The sequence below is a fragment of the Podarcis pityusensis genome (genome assembly GCF_964106645.2).
Source record: "Podarcis pityusensis genome assembly, chromosome: Z".
Lineage (NCBI taxonomy): Eukaryota > Metazoa > Chordata > Lepidosauria > Squamata > Lacertidae > Podarcis > Podarcis pityusensis.
This window is the reverse complement of record NC_138044.1, coordinates 24,795,045-24,811,618: the sequence shown is the minus strand read 5'-3', so window position 1 is coordinate 24,811,618 and position 16,574 is coordinate 24,795,045. Positions and strand designations below refer to the sequence as shown.

Genomic DNA, 16,574 nt, shown 5'->3' with positions numbered 1-16,574 from the left:
GCAGAATGCTAGTGCCTTGAGGGGGCAGATTCAAGATAGAAAAAAAGTTGTCTTTCCCACAGGGCATTCACTACCACAAGAGGTAGTGGATGGCTTAAAAACGGATTAGGCGGATTCATGGCGGATAAGGCTGTCAATGCCTTCAAGCAACAATGGCTATGTTCTCCTTCCGTGGTCAGAAGCAGCAGCATGCCTCTAAAACTAGTTGCTGAGAATTGTAAGTGGGGAGAGAGCACTCTTTGCACTCAGATCCTGCCTGTGGTCTTCCTACAGAGGCGACTGGTTGGCCACTGTGAGAAAAGGATGCTGGACTAATTGGGTCTTTGGCCTGATTCAGCAGCCAGGATCTTCTTATGGTCTTAGATTCTGTGTTTATGTGTAGGTTAAATTGTAGGGCACTGAAGTGATCTTAGGGCTAATCAACTGCCCTGATGAATTTGTGGAACTCTTTATTTTAAAAAGATCCATTTTTTTTTAGTGTATATGAGCCACTAAAGACATCCATAGGATGAAACATGTTGGGCAAGTCATTATGGATGTTCTGGCTAATGAAGACTTGATTTTATTTGTAAGCATTGTTAGTCAAGAAATGGGCCATTCATAGAACTGAGTTTGAATTTATATATTTTTAGTAATAGGCTTTACTCTTAAATTTCTGCATCTTTTGATTTTTGCATGTTACTGTTTTGCTGGATTTTTATTATATTTTATTTTCTTTCTGTTAGGTGTCCTGAGCAAAATTTGTGTATATTCTTGCCTGAAGAACCTTTACAGGAGGCAAGGCTGGGGAACTAAGACAGATACCAGTGATGAGAGATTAAGTTCTAGGCCTAATAGGTAAAATAAAAACTGGTAAATCACTGGGTCCTGATGGCATCCACCCAAGAGTTCTAAAATCATCATCATCATCATCATATGTGCAATTGCTGGTCTTCAAACAAAATTATGTAACTTGTCCCTTAGATCAGCCTCCTGGGAATCAGGATCCTGGGAATAACAGGCTGATTAGCTAAATGACTGTCCCAGGAAAACTGGTAGAAATTAGTGTGTTTGTGTGTGTGTGTGTGTGTGTGTGTGTGTGTGTATCATATAGAAGAGCAAGCCTCACTGAAGCAGAGCAAGCATGGCTTCTGCAAGAGCAAGTCCCGTCTCACAAACCTATTAGAGTTCTTTGAAGAATGTCAACAAGTAAACAGAAAAAGGTGATTCAGTTGATAAAGTGTGCTCAGATTTTCAATGAGCTTTCAACAAGCGTTCCTGAGTAACCTTGGAAAAATGAGAAACATGCATCCCTACTCTGAGTTGGCGATGAAGAGTCAGGATTGGGCAAAAGACAGCCAAGTGACTGTGGTGAGGAGGAGGAGCAACAACAGGTAGGCAGGGCCAGTTCTCAAGAATCTCTGCCAGGTTATGGACCTTGGCAGATGCCTAAAGACACAAAGCTCCTGTTGCCAGCCCTGTGTGACAGATGAGTGAGAAATGTATGAATCAATGACCCTGATGCTAACTTATCACCCAGATCCAGGTGGAGCCAACATTTATCTGCTGGGAAAAGAAGTGTCACTCACCATCCTGATGGTTACCTGAATCAGCTGGGGATTTGCTCCGGCGCACAGGAGCTGGACTCTTTGCAGAGCTCTTCTGAGGTGTTGGGGAGGACTTGCTGCCTGGAGTAGTTGGAGGGTTGCTTTTCATTACCCGGCACTCTGATAAACAACACACAAAACCAAAGTAAGTGATTGCATTGATCCTTTAAGTGTCTTACATATCTGCAGCACCTAGAACAGGCTTCCTCAAACTCGGCCCTCCAGATGTTTTGAGACTACAATTCTCATCATCCCTGACCACTGGTCCTGCTAGCTAGGGATCATGGGAGTTGTAGGCCAGAAACATCTGGAGGGCAGAGTTTGAGCAAGCCTGACCTAGAGAGATGGTAGTATGCTGTTGTAGTTTTTAAGCATGGCATTACAATTAAACATCGAGGGAGGCCTATATAGCTCAGCAGTAGTGCACATTATCTGCATTTGAAAGGTCCCTGGAATCCTCAGGTAGGAAAAATTTCTGCCTGAAACCTTAGAGAGCCAATGTCCATTAAATCAACCTGAATTCTCCTCTTCTTTCCCCAATCTCTTGTTTCTGCTCTCTTCCATCTCCCTGGACTCCTGGAGAGTTCTGGAGTTGATTCTTCTTGACCAGTGCTTACTTGGTTTATGGACAGCAGCTACAGGTTTAACAGGAACTTCCAGTCCTCTGACACGTCCAGACTTCCTTGCAGGAAAGGAAGTATATCCATCCTGGTGATGGTGGAGCCATGCCTCCCCCACCTCTTAGCAAGCCTTGTCTAATGGCTTGACCATACTTCCACTTGTCTTAGAAAGCACGGGCTCAAGTGGTTTCCCACTTGTCTCATACTTGCTAGGGCCCAAGCAGTTTTCCCTTTGCTCCAACAGATTCTGCAGCAAACCCACAATTCGGATCGAAAGGTCAGAGGTGGGAACAAAGTAATCTTATACACCCAAGGGAGATGTGTGATGATATCATCACATAAAATGGTGGTTTAGATTATCTAATCCCACTCACACCACCAAATTAAAATACTTTTCAACCTTAATCAGCCCTCAGTGTGCTATTGCAGATTTAGCATAAGAAAACAATGCTTCAGAGCCTTGGAGGCGAGAAAGAGAAAAAAGTCCTATTTCCCATTGTGATCAGTTAATCTAAAAATTTCAGGCCAGCAGTGAATGGAGAGTGGCCTGCAATAGCATGAAAATCAAACCACGCCTGAGAAGGAATTAGCTTCAACAGTTGAGCTTTTACAGCAATTTTTTAAAGGAACTTAGCGAGTAGTGGCAGAATGTAGCTACTGCTTTGAGAGTAGAGGCCTCACTATAGCAATGAAGGAAATAATTAAAACTGCAAGTGGGGCTGTAGATCTTGCTCTAAAGCACAAGGCCGTAATTTCTTCCCTTAAGAAACACCAGTAGATGTTGATAATAGCATTGATTGATTGGGAGAATAGAAATTGCATAACTAATTTAAGGCTCAAGGGGTGGGTGGGTGAGTCAGTGTGTATATGTGAGAGTGGGCTCTCAATTTATTTATTTTATGGGTAAAGGAGACTACCAATCAAGGGCAGCCACTGGGAGAGCTGAGAAGCAGAGCTACAACAGACCAGCTCCATTAGGCCTTCTCTACCTCCACTGTCATCTGAGGGCAGCCATTTTGTCAGGCTGCCTCAGTGGGAGAGATAGGAACAGCCGTCTAAACACGGGGGCTTGAGGGTTTTTTTGCTTTTATTCTCTTCCCTCCTTGCCCCCTTTCCCTTGTATGATGTATTTTTATTTATTTGTTTGTTTATTATAATGTAAGCCTGTGGGCATTAGCAGAGGAAGGGGTGTGCGGTGGGTGCGGTCTACCCCAGGTGTCATGGCCCCCCTGCCCCCCTGGGACGCTTGCCAAAATGGAATGATGAATAATAATGCCAAAATGAAATGATGATGTTTGTTGCTGCTGTTTGAGGTAGTTGGGATTTTTTTCTTTCTTTCTCTTGAGGGTGTGTTTTCTGCTAACTCCCTTCCAATGCACTTTATATAAAAAAAGAAGATCCCTACAGAATATTTCTGCAAGAAAAAGAATTTTGATGCCCTGATCAAATCCATAATTATTATTAAAACAAACAAACAAACAAACAAACAAACAAACAGAATTTAACTCAATTAACTTTATACAGCAAAGCAAAAAACCAAGATGGCAGAATGCAATTTAAATAAATCAACACATATGGGAGGACTTGGGACCCCAAATTTATTATGGTCATGATCCTGCACATGTAATAATGAAAAAATAATCTGTTTTAATAAAAATAGAGCTGAGACCTTACCCTATTAAACTTTCCAGTCTATTGTCCTCAACAATAGACTGAGTCCCTTTTCTTTAGCAGACTTACAAGTTTGAATCTCAAGATCCAAAAATTTGGCCCCAGTAATGTATCCAATTATTCATTTTGTAACAGTTCTAGAGAAACACATTTCAAAGGCTGGAACCAAAAGGGACTACACACAAAAAGAGACCTCTATAAGGGAATGAAACCTCTTAACTGGAGTACAGAAAATGATACAATTTGGTGACCTTGAAATCAATTCACTGTCCATACATCAAACTATACATTTCCTTGCTGACCCAGCAGTATTATCTCAAGCCACCAGACCCTTAAATACTATTGAACAACTGACTTTAAATTATACTTAGAATCAAAAAAGTTCCTATCCAATATCTGAAAGATTACCTGTGATGTAATGACAGGGGATCTAATTTCATAAAAATCTATTTGTGAATCAGATCTATATTGTGACATTGATAACACAGCATGGCAAAAACGGGGGGGGGGGGGCTTTTAAGTCAAAATTTAGCTAAAATGAGAGAAAATAGTTTTAAAACAATTCACAGATGACACTACACATCTGTCTCCACCAATGTTGTTCAGCCGGGACATTGAGGTCCAGCTCCAAGGGCCTTCTGCTAGTTCCCTCACTGCAAGAAGTGAGGTTGTGGGGAACCAGGCAGAGGGCATTCTCAATAGTAGCACCCGCCTTGTGTAACGCCCTCTCATCAGATGTCAAGGAAATAAACGACTACTGTACAGTGGTACCTCGGGTTACAAACACTTTGGGTTACAAACTCTGCTAACCTGCAAGTAGTACCTCAGGTTGCGAACTTTGCCCCAGGATGAGAACGGAAATTGCACGCTGGTGGTAGCAGGAGGCCCCATTAGTGAAAGCCCGCCTCAGGTTAAGAATGGTTTCGGGTTAAGAACAGACTTATGGAACAAATTTAGTTTGTAACCCGAGGTACCACTGTATTTGACTTTTAGAAGGCAGCCCTGTTTAGGGAAGTTCTTAATGTTTGATGTTTTACCATGTTTTTAATACTCTGTTGGGAGCCACCCAGAGTGGCTGCAGCAACCCAGTCAGATGGATGGCATACAATTATTATTATTATTATTATTATTATTATTATTAAGCTTTATGTTGGAGAGGATGTCAGCAGATAGGCTAATACATCCATATGCGGTGGGAATGCAAACCTGTACAATTATTTTGGAAATTAGTCTTTGAAGAAATTCCTTCTTTCTTATAAGACAAGTGGTACAACCTGTTCTGAGGTTAGCTTTATTAAATCTGTTTACAGATCACCGTATTAATTTATTGTTTAAGGACTTACTAATCATTTTCATGTAAGCAGCTGGAAACATAATTACACCCAAAAGTAAAAATCCGGACAGGGAGGCACAAGTGTCTGTGCACGTTCAGTGCGAGCCTACAATGCTTCTCCTGCACACCAGCTCCTGGCACACTCACACCCACCCACAGCCTGTCAGCAGAGGAGGAGGAGGAAGCTTGGCCAGTGAGGTAGTTAGTGGAGGGGGTTACTGCTCCCCGCTAAAACACACACCTCTCTATAGCAATATGCAAGGAGTTCTATGTTGGTGGTGGTGGTGGTGGTGGGGTGCCGGTGATTTGCACCCTAGAGCTGCGAGGGGAGGCAGTGGTTGCTGGAAAGGTGGCCCTGGCTCTCCTGCAGGGTCCTCCCAGCCTTCACTGCTGGCTGCGAGGTCCGCTTGGAAACCTTTCCTTAGTAGGCACTGGAGAGATGACGAGGGAGAGCATCCACTACTCCTCTGGCCAAAGCTACATCTGTTGGAGGAAGGGATGCTGCTGATGTTGATGCTTCCTCCAGAAAAGAAAGCCGCTGCAGTCGTTTGGATCATATGCTGCTGTTGTTTTGATAAACATTATATTGGTTGAGGCAGTTTGGGGGCTTTTTTTTTTGGATTTTAAAATCATTTTTTTTAAAAAAAAATTGTCCTACTTGCCATACGTTAGCGTTTTCCTGGACATTTTGCCGATTCTGCAAAAATCTGCCCAGACGCCATTTTGTCAGTTCAATTCCCAGATGTCTCTGGGAAAACCCAGACATATGGCAGTCCTAACAGTACTGGAAAACAGCAACTAACTTAGCTCTGGTGGAACACAAAGACCAAAGACAATTTTGAAACTATATGGTACATGCTTATTCACTACACTGGAAAGGAGAATGTTGTCCCACCCCTCCACCAGCTACCAATGGTTCACTCTGGGGCAGTGTGTTAAGATGAAGAGTAGAAGACCCTTAACTACTATAAAAAGGTAAAGGGACCCCTGACCATAAGGTCCAGTTGTGACCGACTCTGGGGTTGCGGCGCTCATCTTGCTTTATTGGCCAAGGGAGCCGGCGTATAGCTTCCGGGTCATGTGGCCAGCATGACTAAGCTGCTTCTGGCGAACCAGAGCAGCGCACAGAAACGCCGTTTACCTTCCCACCAAAGCGTTACCTATTTATCTTACTTGCACTTTGACGTGCTTTTGAACTGCTAGGTTGGCAGGAGCAGGGACCGAGCAACGGGAGCTCACTCCGTCGCGGGGATTCGAACCGCTGACCTTCTGATCGGCAAGTCCTACGCTCTGTGGTTTAACTCACAACGCCACCTGCGTCCCTAGACTTAACTACTATAGTTAATTATAATCTGCTTGATACAGTCTTCATTTGCTTTGTATATGTATGGAATGTTCCTTGGGTGGTGAGGATATATGGAGATTGTTTGTTACATGTATTTTTTTTAACTGAAAAATAGAGAAGATACACACACACACGTCAGAACAGAGGTTGGCAATAAAATTCCCCAAGTTTCCTTACAATTAGGGGGGGGGGGACAACGATATGGCGTCTTCTGAGATGGCATTATAATGTAATGTCACCATGGAAAATGCCAATATATGCAGAACCGCACCATCAGAGCTAGGCATGGGGGTTGGAGAGGCAGAAAGCAAGATTATAACAGTCTCCAAGAGTCAGGCTTGCTGGGGAGCCCTAAGACACTGCCAAGATGAATAGATTTAAAAGAGATGGAATAACCTTTTTTCAAAGGAGCTCAGAGGCACAGATGCAGGGAGGTGAATGCAGGAGAGAAATATGAGATAGAGAATACTTTGCCTTGTCAAGCATCAGGACATCACATCAGGCAGCAGCCGATGTCCCTCACATTGTCAGCTATCCTCCAGTCAGGCAAGCAGAATTACTCATGTCATCATGACAAAAGCCATCACAGTAAGAGACATGCATCTGCAGGACATCAGGCACCACAGACATATCAACTCTAGCTGCTGAGCTGTGAAATAAAGCCTGAGAAAGGAGGATGGCAAGGGCATGGTCCAATTCAGAGACTCTAATGCCTGTATAGGAGCTTGGATGCATATTATAGCCCCATCTGCACTATACATCAAAAGCACAACCCTATCACTTTAGACAGTCATTGTTTTCCCAAAGGGTCCAGTGAACTGTAGTTTGTTCATTATGCTGAAAGTCATTAGAAGACCCTTATCCCACTCACACAGCCCCAATCCCAGATACTTTGGAAGGAAGCAGTGACTGCTTAATGTGGAATGATACTGTCTTAAATGTATAGTGCAGATGGGCCCTATCAAACACCCGGGCAACACTGGGGCAACCCAATTCTCACAGAACTCCAATATGTACTTCAGAATGCTGGGGACCAACACCAGTTAGCCATCACTACTGAACCTCTCAAAACAGCATTTATCTATCTATTCATCTGTCTATCCACCCAATCCATCCAAAATGGAAGTATCATTTCTCTGTGCCCAATATGAATTTGTAACACAGAGTATCTTCTCCTCACCCCAAAGACCTTACTCGTTTTGAAGAATGGGAGGATCAAAAGATGTCCTTTAGTTTCTAAAGTCTTTATGTTTCTAAATGCCTGATTTGCATTTATATACCAAAATTAGATGGAATGGCATGAATATTAATTATATATGATACACTAACAATAAATGTTAGGCACTAGGGGTTCAAGTGCCCAACCTTACTAATTAAAAACATGCAGAGTCTTGTATATTTTAATTGTATTTATGGTGGGGGTTTAGCAGCCTTAGGAATTTATTTGAAAGGGGGAACCCCAAACAAACAACTAAACAAGCAACTGAAAAGGAAAGCTTGGACTGAGATAAGGGGTGAAATTTTCTTGAAATCTTGATGTTGAGCCTATCCATACAGATGTGGATTTTCTCCCCCTAATACTCATCCTGCTCCTTGATTTTTACTCTTTCTGCTAAAAGAATACAAACAATGCTCACATTATTATATGCATATTATATTAATATATTTCCAAAGTAACCAGCACATAAACAGATACAGACAACAATGTATAAAAAGACTCAGGTATTCATTCTTATGAAATTATACTGCAGAAATATAGTACTGTGTGGGGCTTGACTCTTTTCATATGCATAGTTTTTGCTTGTGTAACTTTGCATATACTTAGTTGGGCTTTTTCATAAACATGCACAAGAAGCTTGATGCAAGAGGCCGTAACATGTGGGCAAAGCTTGACCAGTCAGAACCACCAAATTCTGGGTATAAACCCATTTAAAACAGATTCCTCCTCCATTCTTATCCATGACTCTCTCTATTCATTTAAGCTTTTTATCTACTGTGAACAATGTGTGTGCGGCTGGCAAAGGTCTAAGAGGACACAGTCTCGATGCTTTTACACATGAGTAGATGGTGCCTGGTGCTTCTCTTTTCTATTGATAACACATGGGCTGAAGCTCACATCAGCGGCAGCACCTCGAGGCTGCAGCTACCTCTCCCTGTGCCATAGGTCTCCCCATGAAGATGGCAAGGTTTGGTTTAAGGAAGTTATTCCTTCACTGCTGTAATTCTGGGTGCAGCTGCAAGGTAGCCTTTTGCTACCACGGCTGACCCTATCATTAGACAGAGTTTTTTAGGTGTCAGGAAAGCAAATTGTTAGTTGTTGAATCTGTTATTACTGACTTTTCTTTTCTTCTTTAATGCCAGGGCTAGAGAGATGCATTTTGTTGCTGCAGGTGCCTTGAATACAGTCCACATTGCCTTGGGAGGGGGCAGCATGACTTAGAACAGCCAGACCAGTGACTGCAGAGACTTTCAACTGTTTGGTCTCTCTGCTGTGGTGATAGAAGAGAAGATGCCTGGGAGTCTGAAGCCCTTTTGGTCCACACAAGTCAGACTGCAGAGCTGGTATGGTGTGGTGTGTGAGGGCGTGCATGTGCCAAAGATGATGTGGTTTCTAACAGTCATGTTCTCATGTACACTGCTGCCAGTTACCTACCAGGCTGCAATCAAGGTGCTGCTTCTGGTGTATACAGCCCTCTATAGCGTGGGATCAGGATATCTGTAAGATAATCTCACATCTTATATACTCAATCAGTCATTGAAGTCTGCAGATGAGGGCCTCTTGTAGATACCACCTTATCAGGAGGTCCATATAGTACAATATAGGAATCAGGCCTTTAGTGTGACAGCATCTACCATTCAGAATTCTCTTCCCTTGCGTATCAGACTGGCAGCACCTCTGTCATCTTTTGGGTACCCACAGAATACCTTTCTCTTTCAGCAAGCCTTTTAAGCAGATATCTTTCCCAGTCTGCAGCTGCATTGGAATTGTTTTTTAGATGTTTTAATTGTTTTATGGCTTATCTGTTTGCTGCCCTGGGCTCTTTCGTAAGGAAGGGAAAGATATAAATCTAATTAATTAATAATAAAAGCTAATACACTGGAATTTTAATGGGGCTCTCACTAGCAACACATAATGCACAATAAATAACTTCTAGTTTTTGCATCTCCCAAGAACCTGAAAAGAGATGTGGGAGCTCTGAGCACCTGCAAGCAAAATGTTCTGCTGGTTGGCAGAATGCCCAGTCTTCTTTGGGTTCAGACACCTCAGGCTGGGCTTCCTGTCAAGTTGCCCTGTCAGGATTTCTTTTCCAAATTGTCTTGAGAGAGACAGAGAGAGAGCTTCCCTGGAGCTGTGAGAACTGCTAAAATATACATAAGACTCTTGGGTCCAAGCCAACATGTAAGTTTCATGAAGACTTTCTGATTCCATAAACGATGACTGAGACTTTTGTGTGTATAGGGGTGGGAGGAAAACCAAGGGCTGCCACCCACCAAAAAACCATCTCAGTCAAGTGGAAATGATGGGTAAACTAGCAAAGACTTTAGATTGGGAGGCAGTGAGGAAGAGGAGAGCCAGTTTTCTTGGGATGCATTTTGGAGCTTGCATAATAAGCATGCATTATGACTTGAGACCCTTGGACCCTGTTATGGTCTTGGTGCTCATTTCCTGCTCAGGTTCCCAGTTGGCTGATAATTAACTGAGGGCTGAGAAGCCAGCAACATTGGATCTGCCCACTGAGGGGCTCAATGCAATCAGGGCCGGTACCTGAGGTGAACCACAAAATAGTGCCCCCATCCATGCCAGGGAAGAAGGGATGATTGAAGATCTATGTCAGGAAAAGGGGGGGGGGGGTGACAGATGCAATCCTTTGCCAATCATCTCTCAGCCAAGTTTGCTGAATGCTGCAAGCAGTATTAATTATGCAACTTAAGCTAAACTTGCATAGATTTGCTTGTTCTACATAGTGTTATTTGCTTTTCAATTTGGAAGATGGATAAGGAGCTATATAGGGCCTTCTACTGAGTTTAAGAGATTTCATTCAACAGAGCGTTGGTTTACAAAAAAGAAAGAGGGAGGGAGGGAGGGAGAGAGAGAGAGAGAGAGAGAGTTCTTGGGGTGCTGCATCCTGCATTTGAAGCACTTGACAAATCAACATTTTAAAAAATTAATGGGAGTGATTAAGTATCTTATACAAAATGCATCCATATGGCTATAATGAGATGACATTTCCTGGCAGATCCTGCCGCTCCTGTGAAGTGTATAATGTTGGCACCATTAATGAGACCACCTATTCTGCCTTGTGGCAAATCTGTCATTGCCCATTAGATGCTAACATGCGTAAACTGCTCAATCAGTGGGAAACCCAGACATCTACATTCATGGACTGCATTTCCAGATATCTACGCATTTATGAAGACACTAGGGTTTCATCAACGATGGTAGCAGCACATCCACAAGAGAATTTGAAATTTGGTGCGTAGTTACATAGGCAAGTACATCCCAGTTAGTAGTATATTCTGAAAGAAAGGAGGTTATTTTATCCTCTCACTTGAAATACAGGCATCAAGTCTGCCTCCTAACAGTGGCTTGAGGCCAGCACAGTGAGCCATGGCACAAATAAGACAGAAAATTGGGCTGTCAGAATTTCCTGTCTCAAATGCTACCGTCACAACCTTTCCGAAAGTACAATTCAGAGCCAATGTTGGGCCTCACCTTTAACCAAACAGGATATTTAAGAGGAGACAGAGGAGCTTTAGCAATATTTCTCAAGGAAGAGGTGAGGTTGCCAATTCTTAGGCTGTCAATGGATTTTGGCTAAAGCAACATTTGGAGAGGCAGTTTGGATAAGACATGTACAATTTCTCTGGAGCAGATCACTTGTTTCAGTTCTTCACGCATTTCAAAGTGGACAAAGGGAGATATGCTGTGAAGTTTAAAAGTGAGACAGGCGACACCCAGGTGGACAATTCATAAGCTTTAACTAACATTGGACAGACAGATTTGGTGTTGGTGGGGAGGGGATATTGAAAACTCACAGACAGCAAAACAACCACTTGTGCGTATATAATTCAAGCACACCTTTTCTAGAGGTGTGCACCCACCACAATATTTGAATATATTTCTAACTTTGGGAAGCAGCCTAGTCTGTTTCAGAGCTATTCAGCATCCCTCCAAGTTGACTTGTTATTCAGGACCAAATTTTTAGGTCTGTTAAAAACAAAGATGTGCCTGTCCTCTGTCCCCTGCCCCCCACCCCCTATAACAGGGAATCTAAACATGGCTATAGCCTTTTATTTTCTCAGAAGTGGATGAAATTTGTAGGCACAGCAGAACCTCGAGAATGGATTGAGACTGCCAAAGTATAGGCAAATGTATTCAGTGGTTTTCATATAGGGCACCTTTATATTTTGATTATTATTATTTTAGAAAAGCTATAACTTTCCATTTTCTCATGGAACAGGATGCCATTTGCAAGCATTGTCACTCCTCCTGAGCAGAGGAAGCCTGTCCAATTTTTAAATGGTAGCTGCAGTTCTCATTCAGCAAAGGAAGACTTTACCTTTTGGGTATTAGTACAATAGGAATAATAGGGTGTGGGGTGGAAATGAACACCTTCCCCATGGTAGGAAAAATGTCACACACCAAAATGACCCTATTACTCCAATAGGGTTTCTGGATGTGGGTTTCTGTCCATCAAACCTTAGATTTTTGGGGATATAATGAAGAATTTGTCATTGATTTGCAGAATGAGAGGCATAGATCCATGTGAAAAATAAACATACAGTGGTTTTTACTCAGAGTAAACCCACTTAAATTAATGAACATGACTAAGTTAGGCCAAGTAATTTCAGTAGCTCTGATCTGAGTAAAACTTCATTGACTGCCAGCCATTGTTTTTACCCACTACTAAAAATCAAAATGAAATTGTCACTGTTATTCGAATGCTCCAGGAAAACAAATGTGATTAAAAGTTAGACCTGTCCATCAAAATGAAGCTCCCACCACATTCACCCCTAGCCCTCTTGAGCTCTAGGACTTTCCCTAGTCAGCTTGGGGTTGTATTCAAAGCAGCACCAAGGGGAAGATCCCATCAGGGCAAGGATTTATCTTTGTGCAACAGAATCTTCTCCCCTTCTCCTCCAGCCACACGCTCACTAAATCTATTATGCGGTTTCCCTCAACCCTCTGAAGCAGATTTGTGTAGGGTGCTATGGAGAAGGGGGGGGGGAGTCCGTCTGTGCAAGCAAAACAAGTTCTACTCCCATAATTATCTGGTTGAATACCATCCTTCATTCCAGGTGGGTTTTAGTTGTACACTTTTTTCAACTGCCAGGGTCACTCTTAGCTTAGGGAGTGCCTGCTACACCTCAAAATGCCTTGTTAACTGCACGATCCAACTCAGAAATATGAGTCTTCCCCAAATCACCTTGGTTTACCTCGTCACAGAAGTGACACACACCCTTAGTATTTACTGGTACATGCATTCACGCCCACATATCTAAAATAAAAAGCCCTAGGGCAATCCAACTTCAAGCTGATAAAGGTATAAAAAGATTTTACCCCTGCCTCCTACAACACACAAATTTATAGATAGTACAACAACAGTGTGATTGATATTACCATTTTCATCCAGAGAAAAGTCATCCTGTGCATAGCGGAATTTCTCTGGACCACAGGCAATAAACACATCATCGTCACCGAAGAAATCGTGGAGACAGGTCACCTATCGAGAGAACAAAGTCATTCATTGTAGTTTTAATTCATACCACACACTTACAGAACAGGCTTCATGCAAGGATAAAGCAACTTTTACCCCTTCTCTCCATTGCTATTTCTTCATTTCCCAAAAGCCTGCTGCAAAATGTCATATATTCTCAGAAAAACAAGGATAAACTATTGTTTTTTTGTAAAGAAGAAGAAGACAACAACCAGGCACCTTCATACCCTACAACATTTCTCTGATGAAAATAGGGACATCCCATTCCATAATGATAATTTTACTATTTATCCCCCACCCATCTTACTGGGTTGCCCCAGCCTCTCTGGGCTACTTCGAACATATATAATAATATAATACGACATTAAACATTTTTAAAAACCTTCCTGTCAGGGCTGCCTCAAGTCTCAGCTCACAAAAGACCAACGCCAATCTCTTCTTATATACAAAAGTGTTTATTGCCGTTCATTGTTTGCTTCACATCCGAGGCGCGCAGCCCTACGTCTGTTACGCTTAGACCGCTGAAGTCCCCTCTGAGTCAGTCCCTCCCCTGCACCAGTTTAAGAAGCTTGCGCTGCTCCACCTCTTCCTCTCTTTCCTTTTCCACAGGGTCTTCCTGCCCCCTGGGGTTTCGCCCCTCCTGGATTCCCCTGACGCGGAATCCCCAGACTGCTCTTCCCCCCTCCTGCGGGCTTTGGGACCTGGCTCTTCCTCCGGGCTCCCTGTACTTCCGCGCGCCTCTACATTTGAACTTGGCGCGCGCGCCCAACCTCTAACCTTCCTTTTGACAGTTACACTACTCCCTTCACTACTCCCCTCCCCTTCCGGGAGGGTGGCTTGCTTCGACCTCCCTCCTTTCTCTGCTGCCGGAGCTGCTTCCCCTGATACACTGGAACCTCCACCCCCTTCGCTGCACTCTGGCGGGGAGGCTGGTCCTGACGCCCAGCTGCCACTTTGGGATCCCCTGCTGGCCCCCTCTTCCTGACACGTCCCCCCTGGGGCTCCCCTGGCCCTGACCACCGGCGCCCCCTTCTGGGAATCCTCTGATTCGCTGGAAAGACTCATGGAATCTCTTGAGTCATTGTCATCCTCTTCCTCGCTGTCCTGGGATTCATCCCCATCGCTCTCCATCTCCTGCCTACCCTGTGCCTCTGTCCCTGAACTCCTGACACTTCCCTATACAGGATTGCCTTCAGATGGCTCGGGGGTTGGATAACTCCATACCTTCTAACATTTCTCCAGTGAAAATAGGGACATACTACCACATCCTCCAAAATTTATCTAATGAAAATATGGACGTCCTAAGGAAAAACAGGACATTCCAGGATCAAATCAGAAACTGGGACAGCTTTGCACCTCTTCGCTCCCGATCCCCTTTATGTTTAAATTATGACCTTAAGATTGTAAACCAGAGAGCAGTGTCTTCCACTGATATTTGTAAGCCTCACTGGGTCCCTCCACCTTTCTCCAGTTAAACAAGCAGGGCAAAAATGTTTTCAATGATAAATATGAACACATTGATTTGAGTGGGCTTAGCCTCTAGTCTACATTTCACAAGCCAAATTTTATTTGCGACATCTACAGGCATCCAGGCAGGTTTCCCAGTCCTGCACCCCTCTCAGTTAGGGATAGGGGATAAATTTGTTTGGTTTGCCTGCTAATGGAGGAGCAAGACAGGATCCCATGTGCCCACCAGTGCTTTTTCCTTCTTTAGATGATGGTTACATAAGAGCAATGGGGATGCTTGACTATCCTGCCATGTCACAGGGCACCAAGAACAATGGAGGCAACACAAATAATAAGCAAGGTGTCAGAAAAAGCTCCCATGTGCTCCTCAGTAGCTTCAGTCATGACAGCTTAATTGTACCTTACATGTGAAATATCAGTTACGATTACACAGTAACAAGAAGATAACTAAGTTCTTCATTAATCTACTGGAAACAGCAATAATTTCACAGTAACTCGTGTCACCTAATTTTTGGAGAACTCAGATTTAAGGTGAGTCAGAACAACAGAACCATCAGGATGGGAAACAATAGCCTCTGCAGAAAAAGTTTCTTTAAAGAGTGTTTCAGAAAACCCATCTTGCTCAATATGCATTTGATTAGTAACTTGTGATAAATGCTTTGGAATTCTGTATTTGTTATGTGTATTTTCTAACATGGTGATAACCTATATTCCTGACATGGTGATAACCACTCTGTTTTTGGGTCAAAGAGTGTCTTGTTGCTAGTCTAAGTTGAGCTTTGATTTAGTGGAAACAAAAAAAAACAAACCCCAAACATGAATTGCAATCCTATTGGCATGTACAGATTAGACAGACGTGCATAAGATTTAGTTGTAATGCTGCAGATCTGTACACACCAGGAAGTAAGTCTCATTGAACTCAATGGGACTTACTTCAGCACAGACATGCCCAGAATTGTCCTGTAAAATTACATGAAAACGAACATAAGAGCATAGGAAGAACGCGCTGAATCAGGCCAATGGCCCATCCAGTCCAGCATCCTGTTCCTATAGCAGCAAACCAGATATCTCTAGGAAACCCCCAAGCACAACCTGAGCACTGGAGCTACAACTCCCACCATACCTGACCATTGGCCATGATGCCTGGGGCTGATGGGATCTGGAGCTGGATAACATCTAGAGGGCCATAGGTTAGCCAACCACTATGTACAGATTGTTTAGAATGCCTCTCCTAAAACAATGGGTACTCATAATCCATTCCCATCTTTCAAGATCAGGGCATGCCCTCAAGATGGATTTGGACTTCAAACCCTCCTCCATTGCACAAATTAAGTACCAGGCATGCCCTACACAAGCTATGTTGTAGCATTCACAGTTTGCCTGCGTATTTGCAGAGAGTGCCATGCCTAGTGGGTATACTGTGCACATCAGCTTACTGCCTACTGAGCCAGAAGTAGTTCATCTTCATTGCCACAGACTGATCTGAATTGGACTGTGATTAAATTAATTTCAGGCTATAATAAATCAGACGCAAAGCTTTCCATTACCGCGATGGGTCTCAGCATTTCAGATGGGTGACTATTATTGCAGATTAAAACCAGACAGACAGATAAAACTACAGAATAGTTGCCATTACAATCCTTTGGTTTTCACACATCTTTCATTTTCCAAGCCAGGAACTTTGGGGAAGTCCGTCCCCCCCCCCCCCCGCTGATTCACCTACATGGTGAAAACAATGAGACCCAGTTTATAGCTGATATGGGCAACACACATCATGCCCTTACCCACATAAGTGTTTCATGCAGCCTCTCTCCTTCAAATTTGCTAAGGAGA

The 16,574-nt window shown here is 43.2% G+C and overlaps 1 protein-coding gene across 4 annotated transcripts in view; it reads right to left on the bottom strand.

The window, feature by feature from the left end:
* DCX (doublecortin) overlaps nt 1–16,574 on the bottom strand; it is a 113,603-nt gene that overhangs the window by 23,258 nt on the left and 73,771 nt on the right. For 2 of the 4 annotated variants that reach the window (XM_080990555.1, XM_080990556.1), the window contains exons 4-5: nt 13,178–13,280; nt 1,569–1,706 (exon numbers count right to left, since the gene is read on the bottom strand). In XM_080990555.1, the coding sequence (XP_080846681.1) occupies nt 1,569–1,706; nt 13,178–13,280 (241 nt within the window). The remainder of the gene's footprint in view (nt 1–1,568; nt 1,707–13,177; nt 13,281–16,574) is intronic. The other 2 variants (XM_080990557.1, XM_080990558.1) reach the window with 1 other exon arrangement.